At 40.2% G+C, this 11324-nt stretch overlaps 1 protein-coding gene across 3 annotated transcripts in view; it reads right to left on the minus strand.

Moving 5' to 3' along the window:
• MYLK3 (myosin light chain kinase 3) overlaps positions 1–8056 on the minus strand; it is a 38076-nt gene extending 30020 nt beyond the window's left edge. The window contains exons 1-2 of one of the 3 annotated variants that reach the window (XM_054840819.1): positions 7843–8056; positions 5418–5541 (exon numbers count right to left, since the gene is read on the minus strand). In XM_054840819.1, the coding sequence (XP_054696794.1) occupies positions 5418–5426 (9 nt within the window). In that variant the 5' untranslated portion in view covers positions 5427–5541; positions 7843–8056. Of the gene's footprint in view, positions 1–3996; positions 4143–5417; positions 5542–7842 lie in introns of those variants that run through there. The other 2 variants (XM_054840817.1, XM_054840816.1) reach the window with 2 other exon arrangements.
• Positions 8057–11324: the final 3268 nt, after the last annotated feature.

The raw sequence follows: 11324 nt of genomic DNA on the forward strand, positions 1-11324 counted from the left end.
GTGCTGAGAATTAACCAGGGCCCTGAAGCCATGGCTCCCCACGCTGGCTTCTGGGGGACTTCAGCTGAAACTGGGAACAGGAACCCACCAAGAAAATATCCAGAACAGAGCTATTTATAGAAGAAGAGCACTCCTTTTTAATTCTACCCAGCCTCATACAATACCAGTGAGCATGCAATGACAGTGCTGGAAGGGATCAGGTCTCTGTACAGAAGCGTTCAGGACAGTACATACCTGAAGTCAGAGGCAAGTGTAAATAAGTTGGATGAGCCAGAAAGCACATGTACTGCTCAACCCTGAACACCAAAACGAGGACACAAACACAAGAATGAAAGGTGAACCACAAATACAGAAGACAACAGCAGGAGGACCTGCTAGCTCCTGCTATCTCAATTCAGCCACAGGAGAAGGTGAAAACAAACCTGTTTTGTAATGTCAGAGACTATATATAGTTTACTACTCTAGTTTCTGGGATATGAACTGTCTGAAAGGATACTCAATAGAATATATTTAGACGGCGAACAACTATACACTGGTGCAAAATTCAAACGGGAGCATACAACATCTTTCTCTTGAATTCCCACAAAGCCCGGGAAGACAGTTCCAACAATTGAGATGCTCAGAAATTTTCCAACCATGCATTTTTCTAGAAGACCCAATCCTTCAAAAAGGCTTATTACTTCCACTGATTTTTTTGTTTTTTCAGTCTGTCCACTTTTCTGCTAGCTCTCCGTAGCAGTCTGCACGTAGCCTGCCAAGTCTCTGGACCCAAGGGTGGTAGATACAAGGCCTCTGCAGTACACAGACTGCCCCAGAGCTGGGGGTCCCCAGTCAGGTCTGCTGAGTAGAGGAGCGACTCCCCAGGTAAACAGGAGCCTGAACTGCAGGTGTCAAGGCCTGGCTCCATCAGGCCTATCCCAGCACCTCTGTAATCCAAGCATCAAATAACTACACAAAACGGGAGACAACTGTTCAAAGAGGCATTAAAACAAAAGGTAACTGTTATGCAGTGTGAGACATTAAAAAATGAACACACGAAGGTCAAGATGTGAACCAAAAGTACCTGAGGAGTTTCAAATAACCCTACACAGGACTCCCACAAGAAGTACGTCTGAATAGCAAAACCAGCAAGATGTAAACCAAAAAAATGACAGTGGTACACACGCACTCTACTCTCCTCCTTGAGAGGAGCATAAAGATTAGCTTCCGCGAAGGACTAGGTGACTTCAGATACCTTATTAAGTGGCCATGTCCTAAGAGTCAGTTCCATCAAGTCAGCAAAATAAAGAGAGGAGCACCACCAAGGCTAAAAGGACCAATGCAGCTGAACATCAAAGCTGTTCAGCTCATGGGAAGGAAAAGCTTGAAGGAAGTACAGGCACCTTGGTCTTCAGACACATTAGAACACTCCTATCACTGCCTCTACTAATAAAGAGTCCAATTAATTTTGGAAATACAAAACACCTCATCTTATTGCTTGAGCACAAACTACACCCTCCACCATACATGTGAGCTATAGCACAAATTTCCAAGCAATCTGTAAACACGCTCAGGCCACTGCTTTCAGAGCTGCCTCGTGTTATGAGTTCTTCCATAACACCAGGATCAGCTGAGCCAGCCACTTACTTGAGTATAAGCAGGCAGATCAGCGAGTACTATGCCAGAAAGAGACTACAGTCAACAAACATGCAGACAACAGGCTCCACGCTACAACCACTGAAATCTGAGGTGTTGATACACTCACCAGCTTCTGCAGGAACAGGCTCAAACCCAACTTATAGGCTGCCATTCTACGTGGGAGAAGAGAGCTCTCACTAGGATTAATATTAAGATTACAGATTACAACAGTTCTCACCAACTTTAGTAAGAACTGCATGCACGGTCCAAGACACTATTTATCCTTGTACGCTTCTCTGCTGGTCATATCCTCCAAAAATGAATTTGAGTGCTAGCTTTGTGAATAAAACAAAGAATGATTTTCTAAGTGATAAACATAATGAGTTTGGTAAGCTGGAGTGATGTCATCCAATGCAAGACATCCAAAACACAGTTATTTTTGATTTCTTAGCTCGCTGAGGACTAAGAAAACCAATAAATCAAACTAAATCTAAGATAGCTTTTACCTATGGACCTTAAGGTGTTTTCAGAGAAGTATCATTATCACTAGTTTTACAGAAAAGGAAATTGAAGCAATGAATATGAAAGTATTACTCATTCACCCAACAAATCAATTGCAGAAAAATAAGATATTCTGCATCTCATTACACTCTTCTTATTACTGCGAAATACTAACTCTGCTCTGCACAGAGCCGAGCCATAGAATGTCACGTAGACAGAGAACTGCAGTACTGACTTTTTTCCCCTCCAAGATATGATATTCCAAAAAATCCTGATCATTGCTTTGATGGTTCTAAAGCCACCTTCTGTAGTCCTTCCTGAAATATCTTTCATTTGCATTCCTCCACCAACAAGCTAAAGAAAATTGAATGTATTTCAGGCTGTTAAATATCTTTCTTTAGCAAAAAGATGAAACAACAATTTAAACACATCATTATCTTTTCAGCATGAAGAACAGTTGAGTAGTATATTCAATTAAATTAATAGACTAATTTTTTTTCTGCTCTGTTGCCATAAATAGACAATAAATCATGTGGCCAGAGGGGTACGAAATGTATCTAGCCTTCTAAACCAATCTGTTTCTTATGTAATAAATTATATCCAGAAAATCATATTGTACTATTTGCTATATTAAATCCAGTACGTGACATTACATTAGATTAATTTGAGGCTTTGGAACAAGTTCCTATTTGTTGAAATTAGTAGAAATTTTGGGGTTTTTTCTTCAACTGGACCAGAATTTGGTTTGTCACTGTTGATTTAGTTCCTTTACTCCACTGGCTCTTTAAAGAACTAAATGATTACAAATATAAACTCTTTAAGAATGCCCACTAGAGTTAGCATCAAGCAAAATACATGAGGATATCATTTCTTCAAAATTTTGAAAGAAAACAGCCCTAAAAAACCCCTACAACAATCTGAACCATTCTCATTTAAAATGCAACTCCTACTTTTTTTTTTTCTTCATTACTTGAACTGTATTATATGTACATGGCATTCTTTTTAAGGTTGCTTAAGTCCATTTTCTGCTTCTGTCTGGATGGTAATGGTCTTTTCAGCAACTCAAAAAGTAGGCAAATGCAAACAAACTGAAAAAACCTGGGGAAAACAAAAAACCCAAACCTGTTTCCCTAGACTTCCTACCACCGTAGCAACTGAAACTTAACTCCACAGATAGCATTAAAACACAGCGTAGTTCGATGAATAGCTTATGATGGCAGAAAAGCAGATTCCTATTCTCTCTTCCACCAGTGACATCTCTACGTCTCTCTCATCTTGCAGGGTTTGTGGTCTGTCGATCAGTGGTTAAGCTTTCACAGGCAGACTCTCTCTCTTTGTTTCCTCAGACCCTTGCACAATGGGGTTCTGATCTCACAACTTTTAAGTACTGCCACAGAGCACACATCTGAGGTACCAGGCGCCTCGCGTTCAAGTTGATTGCAGTGGTTTTACCACAGGTCGATGTAGAATTTGGCTTCTCATTAAATCGCCTCAGCGTGAGCCTGCCCAACAGATTCATTGTCTTAAAATTCTCAGTCACGTGACAACTAAAGCAAAAAGCTGTAACAACTGACCACATAATTTGAACGGCAGTCTGGCATCCTCTTCTACAGATATAGCACTTGGAATAAAAGTTTTAATGTGCCAAGGCTCTCACAAAAAACAAGTTTATTTACAAAGGCAAAGCCAGCACTCATCATTTCAGAAACACGTCCTTGACGTGGGCAGGTGTTTTGCAAGCCAACAGACGGCACAACCTGGCCAAGAATGCCAAACACATACAGCACTTTACAAAAGGCACAGAAACCAATACTGCGCCATCTAGAAAGTTTTTACATTCAGACTAGGCTCACAATAAAACACTAAGGAGTCCCTTACCGTAAATCTCTTTATGTAATCAGAAACACAAAATCCTCCCATGCTCAAACGAAGGGGTCTGTGCAGGGAAGATTCTTGATATAAAGTTCCCATCCTGTTTGGCTCGTATGGTGGTCACTCAGATAGCCTGAAGGCTTTTACTGAATAAAACTGCACAGCCTCCCTGGATCTTGCTAGAATTCTGCTTGTGAGATAAACTAGGCATTTCATCTTATCTGACACTACACCAGGCATTTCAATCATTTCACTCCCTTATCAGCTGTGCTATGTTCTATCCGTATCCCAGCGGCTCACTTCCTGAATTACTGATAACAGCTACTGTTAGGCACGGAAACAACGGAAGATCACAGCCAAATCTCTTGAGTCACTAAAGAGTCCCTTCTTTGCATTTCTCTGTTCCTTAGCTTATTTTTGCCGATTTAACTTTGCTTTAGCTGTAACTTAAGGACAGCATGTTTCCTTCAGCCAAGCAGTGACAAGACTGTCGTTTATCTGACTGCTGTTCTTTTTTTTCAATGATGCTAATTACTGCTGCAGAGTATTTGCTTTAACGTAACAACATGACCATTATACATGTGAGCACTTCTCTTATTTCCAGTTTCTTAAGCGATAACATAGGAACAGAGGGAACAAAAGAATGGACAAAAAAGGACAAATATTCATCCTCCATCAGAATTCACATACCTATTTATGCCTTCAAGCACTGTTTCTACAGTCTGATGCTATGCACACAGAGCCATTCACTTCAGTCCGTAAAATACCTTACGGTCAAACAGAAGTACTCACGCAAGTGTACGTTGCCATGAAGTCCATGTAGGCATAGTTGTGAACCCCTAGATTTAGAATCTTTTAAATCTTTTTCTACTACACAGATTAATAAGCAGCCATAATGTACCCAAATGATGTTCCTCCTCATGCATTTGGTCCTCAGCTAATGAATTCTTTTTTATTTTACCCTGTGTAAAACACACATTTTTTAATTGAGTTCTTACCTTAAGATTGTGTCAGTCGAGTACAAATATAAAAAGACAACAGATACCAAGATGCTGGATGACCTAAGAAGGAAAGTAAGTTCTGGAGAAGTAGAAAGAAAATCTACTTTCAATTTTCATCTGTACTGTGCCTTCCTTTCCCCCTCTGCCAACAAAGTGCAGTGGAATTAGCTCTGTTGATTACCAGCTGCAAGTGATTTAACACTAACCTGAATCACATCAGGCATGGGCATACAAAAGGACAGCCACTCACTATGGACCAGTGGCCTTTGAGCAGATGGACAAGCATCTCGAGCCCAGTATCCGGGCTTAGCATGGGCCATGTCTTCACTGCTTAAATCCAAACAGATGTGTGTTTTACCATAGAACAAGTGCACATGCACTCTCCCCTAAAATAATCAAGCAAGCAATGGAGATAAGATACTGTACCTTTATCATTCCGGTCTAAGAGATGTCAGGTCCAGAAGTGTGAGTACAGATCTGGCTACCCCTCTCACAGCAAAAACAAGTGCTTCGTTTCCACTTGGGTTTGTACAGCAAGATAACCAATATGCTGTTAAAACACAAAATGAAACCTACGTGAGTACAGACAGCACCAGTGAATTAAGGCGAATGAGGAGCTCTCGGAGGGCAAAAGCCAGGGAGGAGATGGCCACGCTTGCTGTGCTGCAAGTATTTTTGTACTGCCTGGCAGGGGATGTTTTTCAGGCCATTCAATAAACAAGTGAAAAGGCCAGGGGCTGCCTGGGGTACAGGATGATTGGCCACAGCTCACTGAGGTGAGCTAGTTCTACCAAGTGGTTAGTAGTCTAACATCCTGGTAAAGGGACACAGGCAACCTGAGGCTGCCTGACACACTGGACTTAGATCTCCAGAAACCTGAGGTCAGTCTCAGCTGCCAGACTCCTGTGTTATTTCTAACTCGACCTCTGTGCCTTGGCTTTTCCACCTGTAAAACTAAGTTAAACTCTTCCTAGCTCACAGAATATTTTCAAAGGTTTAGAATCTGTTATTACTATTCCCCCTTTTAAAAGGCAAAATCAACGCATAAATCCTAGGTCAAAACTGCCCCCAAAATTTTAAGACACATAAGCTAGCTCCATACAGTGGTATAGAAAAAGTGGTGTCTTCCAAGCAGCAAGCAGTGAGGCTGCTGCCGAGCCCGTCTGCCCGGATAGGGTAAGACCGTTGCAGGCTTTGTGGCAGCACCTCGAGCAGTATTCCTGGCAGCGGCACAAGGAACGCTACCCAGCCACTCTCCATGGGAGAGGAAACTACCCACATGGGCATCAAGCTCTTGAACATGGCCCTAAGCTTTATTAACATGTAACCGATTGTATGAATTAAAGACCCCTATTCCAGATCCTAAGAAAAACAGCAAATACTACAGCTATTCAAAAGATGTAGCACTTAATAGAACAATCAAGAGATCACTAGACCTAGGGGAAGAAAAACAAAGTATTTTTAATACATTTGTGACTTATTTCAATAGCACAAATAATCATGTTGTTACTCCAGATTTAATAAAGAGATGCTATTACTTAATGTGGCAGCAGAGGCATGCACAGCATGTAAGCGCCATGCCACGGGGGAAAGCTTGCATGACAAAGAGAATCCTTTAGGAAATTTGGCAAGCAGTCCGGAACAAGCAATGCTCAGCCTGCGACCTTCCATTAGCAGATCTAAATACAGAACCGTAGTGTAAAACAACACCTTCCTGCAGTATTTTCATTAATTAATACTAAGAATATAATTATTATGATGATGAACTTTACTGATTTTGCTTTTTCTCCATTTTAGCTTCTGGAAAAAAAAAATTTGGAGCTTTTTGCCTCCCCATTTTCAATTCAGATCTTCTGATGCCGATTCTGGACTGTGTTTTCAGAAGAGCATTAAAAGCAACAAATCAATAGCAACTATAAAACATTCAATCCACAACAAGGAAATAGTCCACTTTTCACAAAGTTAAATGTATTGCTGTGGATAGAAAACAGGTAATGGACACAGGACTACATTTTCTTCAGTACTAGGAAAAAGTCCAGTGAATTTTACACTCAAGGAAAAACAGTTTGGTGCCTTTCCCTAAAACACCAAGAGCTAGAGACAAGTAAAGTGCTCACTTGAAGTATAGTTATTCCAGTATAGGCTTTGTAGATGTCATGAGACATCAATCACCTATAGAATGAATGCAAAGCTTTTCCAAAAATAATGCAAGTAACACGCAACAAATGAAATGAAGATTAAGCTACTTTAACTTTCAGAGCAACTCTTTGAATCTGCTATACTTATACTCCATAACTCCTCTTTCAAACCAAGAGGGGTGTTTAACAGCTAAATCGGTGCATTCGGAGCAAAGACTAAGAAAAGGAAAAAGGTAATGTTAAGAGGCTATTAATTATTACTAGCTTGCCCAGCCAGCTGCTGACAGATATGCCAATTCCCACACTAACTACAGAGTAAAATGAAGGGGCTCAGCATTTTTGAGGTGACCTCTCTCATCTCCTAGCATCAGCCTTTGTGAATTAGGAGGTGCACTGCTCCACAAACACATCCCATTTTCAGGGAGTTTATAATCTAAACAACATTCCTTAGCTGTAACTGTTAACATGGCGGTTAATACAGAGTATATTCCTTCCTGAAAATAAATAAGGAGAAGCTTTAGTCCCTTGGCATGTACACTCAAAAGTTACTAAATTACTTAAGTATTTTAGAGCCTTTTTGTCATAATAATCAAGGCAGGGAGCTACTAACACTGATGCCACCCAGTTTAACTCACCATGACTATGCCCAAAACATCTAACTGACAGTTCACAGTTCTCTTCCAAAAGGGCTTTCCAAACTACCAATAACTTACCCTTTCATTACGCTTCCATCCATGCAACAAGCTAGAACTGAATGCCAGCATACAGGAGTGCTCCCAGAGAAACGCACGCAGAATCAGCAGGCAGAGTATTAATATCAGAAATGTTCAGGTCCCTGTCTGCATCTGATCAGGACAAGTATTCAGGAGTTTGTGAAGACTTTGACTGATGAGGCATTTCCTAAGAGCAGTCAATTCCTGGTTGTCTCTGTGCCAGTATCAGCACATTTCTAGAGCTGCTCCACTCACAATGGATTAGTATTAAAGGCCAGGTCTGAAAGCCTCCCCACTTCATTAATATTCATTTTATATTTTAAATCCCATTTACACAAGGACTCACCCCCAAGGCTGGAAGCCTCATAAGTTATATTCCATTTTTAAACCTGCGGTATTCACTCTCATTGTTTCAAAAGGAAACCACTAGCAGAGACAGCTTTAGGCAGGCTGCTTTTGTTTAAAAGAATAGTATCTAAAGCCCTTTAACTTCATTAGCCCACAAAGATTTGCACTACAACAAATCCTGCCTGCAAAGCACAAGCACAAGTACAACTGTCAGCAGATTTTCACTCTTTCATTATTCTGCTTTTATTCCAGCTGCCAAAGCAGGTGGGTATAACGTCTACAGTTGAATAAATTCACAAAAGGCATCATACCTAGTGAACACTTCAAAATAGCTACAATCACCATAAAAAAAAAATAATTAAAAGAGACAAAGTGACTCAGTATCCACTTTGTCTCCTGGCAAGCATGGGTAGATGATTTTGCATTCAAAGCATACCACATTACATAGCAAGCCTGGCTTTGGTGGTCATAAAAAAGGTCCAAAGTAGAACAGATTCAAGCCTTCGCTGCAAGAACGACGGACAATTTTGGGGTAGTAGTCTTTTACTTCTGTATAGCACAGAGCCCTGTTACACAGGTCAACTCTACAGGCAGAAACAAACACGTTTGGGATGCTGAGACAGACAGTGCCTGCACCCTTCTAGTCTCCACTAGTGAAGGAATGAACAGCAAAAGGAAAAAGTAAGATGATTTCTCCTAGTTTTACCTTATTCTCCTTTGCAAAGCATTTGTTGTTACACAGTACTGTTCAACAGCCTGTTAGTTTTTAATGCAGAGGTAACCTTTTACAAAAACCTGAAACCAAAAGAATTTGACATCATTCCTCCACTTGCCATCAAAAAAGCCTACAGTAATGAGCAGAGCAGATCAAGTGTGTTTCCCAGAAGATGGGATGAGTAGGCTGTTATTTGCATTGGATGATAGATTTTTATCAAGCTCCTGCTTTGCATGTGCACTATTCTGTACTTTTTATAAGAATTAACTCACACCCTCTTGCCCACTCTGAGGCAGCCACGAAGCATAGTCGGTAATTACAAACTCTCGTTTCAATGGTCCATTAACTAGAGAAGACATCATTTCTGTGAGTAAGCCCCATAAAGTACACATGCAGCACCAAAATTATATGTCAAATGAACATACACGTGGAGATCAGATTTATAGGATCCTTTACATGTGTTTGAAATTCAGAGGTAAGTATTTTAGATGACTTTTAACTCTGGCAGTCTGCATTGCTGACTTTTTTTTCTTTAAATCAGTGTCCACTAACTGGGTTCATTCTAGTCCTCAAAAATCTTCTTTACAAGATGTTTCCTCATTTTGAATCCGCTCTGAAAAACAAGGATTTACGCTCTCAGTCCCACTCCCGGGGGGAGGGGCGCGGATCTTGTTCATCTTCCACACAATCTCTGAATTGGTTTCCCATAAGAAAAAGCCAGTAAACTCACAACTAAGGATACAGCCAGGGAAGCCCAAACAACACAGAAAAAATAATATAGCCTCTGGAGAATTCGTTTCTCAAACCACCTTATCTTTACTCCTCCTACAAATGCAGCACCTCTCCAGTCACCTCTCCCTTGTTCTCCATATTGCCCTGCTCCTCCTCAGATCTCCAGAAATCTGAAACACGTGCATTCCTTTCCCTGCCACAATATCCTGCAGAAGGTCCCCATGTCTCTCCCAACAGCCTTAACATACTCATCTTTAATTCTCATTGTTATACCCTTCTCCATTCTCTAGCTAAGTCCAGCTGTTCTTTTTTCTACCCTCACCGTTCCTAGCTTGGTCACCCTGGTCCCTGCCTCCTCCTGATGTCTGTAGTGAGCCACAATCACCTTCCTCCCTTTGCTATATAAGGATACTCCACTGCAACTGTAACACTGGCTAATAATGAGAACTGCATGCCTGAAATCCCAGAAATTGAGATTAATGTAATACAATAACAATCTGCCACTGGCTTTTTAAGTCATTGTGCTTCTAAGTATTACTACAGTCATAAAGAGCGCAAGCTGTCAAAAAACCCTTAAGGTATTACAGCTAGATCAGCAAAGCAGTAGTAAATTGACAAGCAGCAAACAACAATCTCAGAAATAATTAATCTAATATAATTTCAACCCATCTGTTAGTCTCACAAAAAATCTATATATAATTTTTGTGACTTTCTCAGATTCCCCGTGTTCAAACAATTAATCCTCTTGTTTCCCAGGAATGCATTTGTAATGCGGGCATTCAAAGCAGAATGTGTCCCCTGCTCTTTTCCATTTGCTGTATTTTTATTTTGGATCTTTCTATGGTTGGTCGGAGTAGAGTTCTGTTCATTTTGTTTTCAAGTTTTGTAATACATTAACAATCTATTAAAAATTTTAAAAGACAAAACATTTTACGAGACATTTTCCTATGCACTGTTGCCTTCAGCCTCAAAATCAAAATTGCTGAACAGTATAAATTATTATTCCTCTTCCAAACTCTGTACTCCTTTAACCTTTTTTTTTTCCAGAACTACATTTAGATGCACACGTATGAGCTGTACGTAAATGTGAGCTTCACTGTTGCTAAGTAACTGTGTGCCAGTAGATAGCACTGCAAATGTTGTAAGCAACATCACACAAGTTGCCAAGTTCATAATTTGGTCAGCATGGAGAAATGGAAGCTAAATATTTTGGATGAGACTCTCAGATCTTTTTAAAACGGGCATGAGCAACAATGAAAGAGAAATACACTGAGAAGTGACTAGACACATGAGTAATCCTACACACTGTGGGACACTTTCTCCCCTATCAGGACAGTTAGGCTATCCTTCAGAATGAAGCTATTAGTATTTAACTAAATTATGCTTCTTTCTCAATTTCCATTCAGCCCATTTTTCACTGCTCTGGGGTACTATGTTCAAAAGACTCCTCTATGTAAATGTTAGAAAGACATTCCATCATTTTAAACGTTCAGTTAAATTCAGAGTTTGTTTTAGAAGTATCTTCTTCAAAACTTTTCACTGGATGTCAAGACCTGTCACTAAAAAAATCCTAAGAGTAAATTCTAATGCTCATCTTCAAATCTTAGGATAAGTTTGCCCACTCAGTTTGGCAAGGAAGTCTACTTGTACAATTTTTATATATTTAAGTTTTTTATTTAGTTTTTTC

Source organism: Grus americana, chromosome 13, assembly GCF_028858705.1.
Source record: "Grus americana isolate bGruAme1 chromosome 13, bGruAme1.mat, whole genome shotgun sequence".
Taxonomy (NCBI): domain Eukaryota; kingdom Metazoa; phylum Chordata; class Aves; order Gruiformes; family Gruidae; genus Grus; species Grus americana.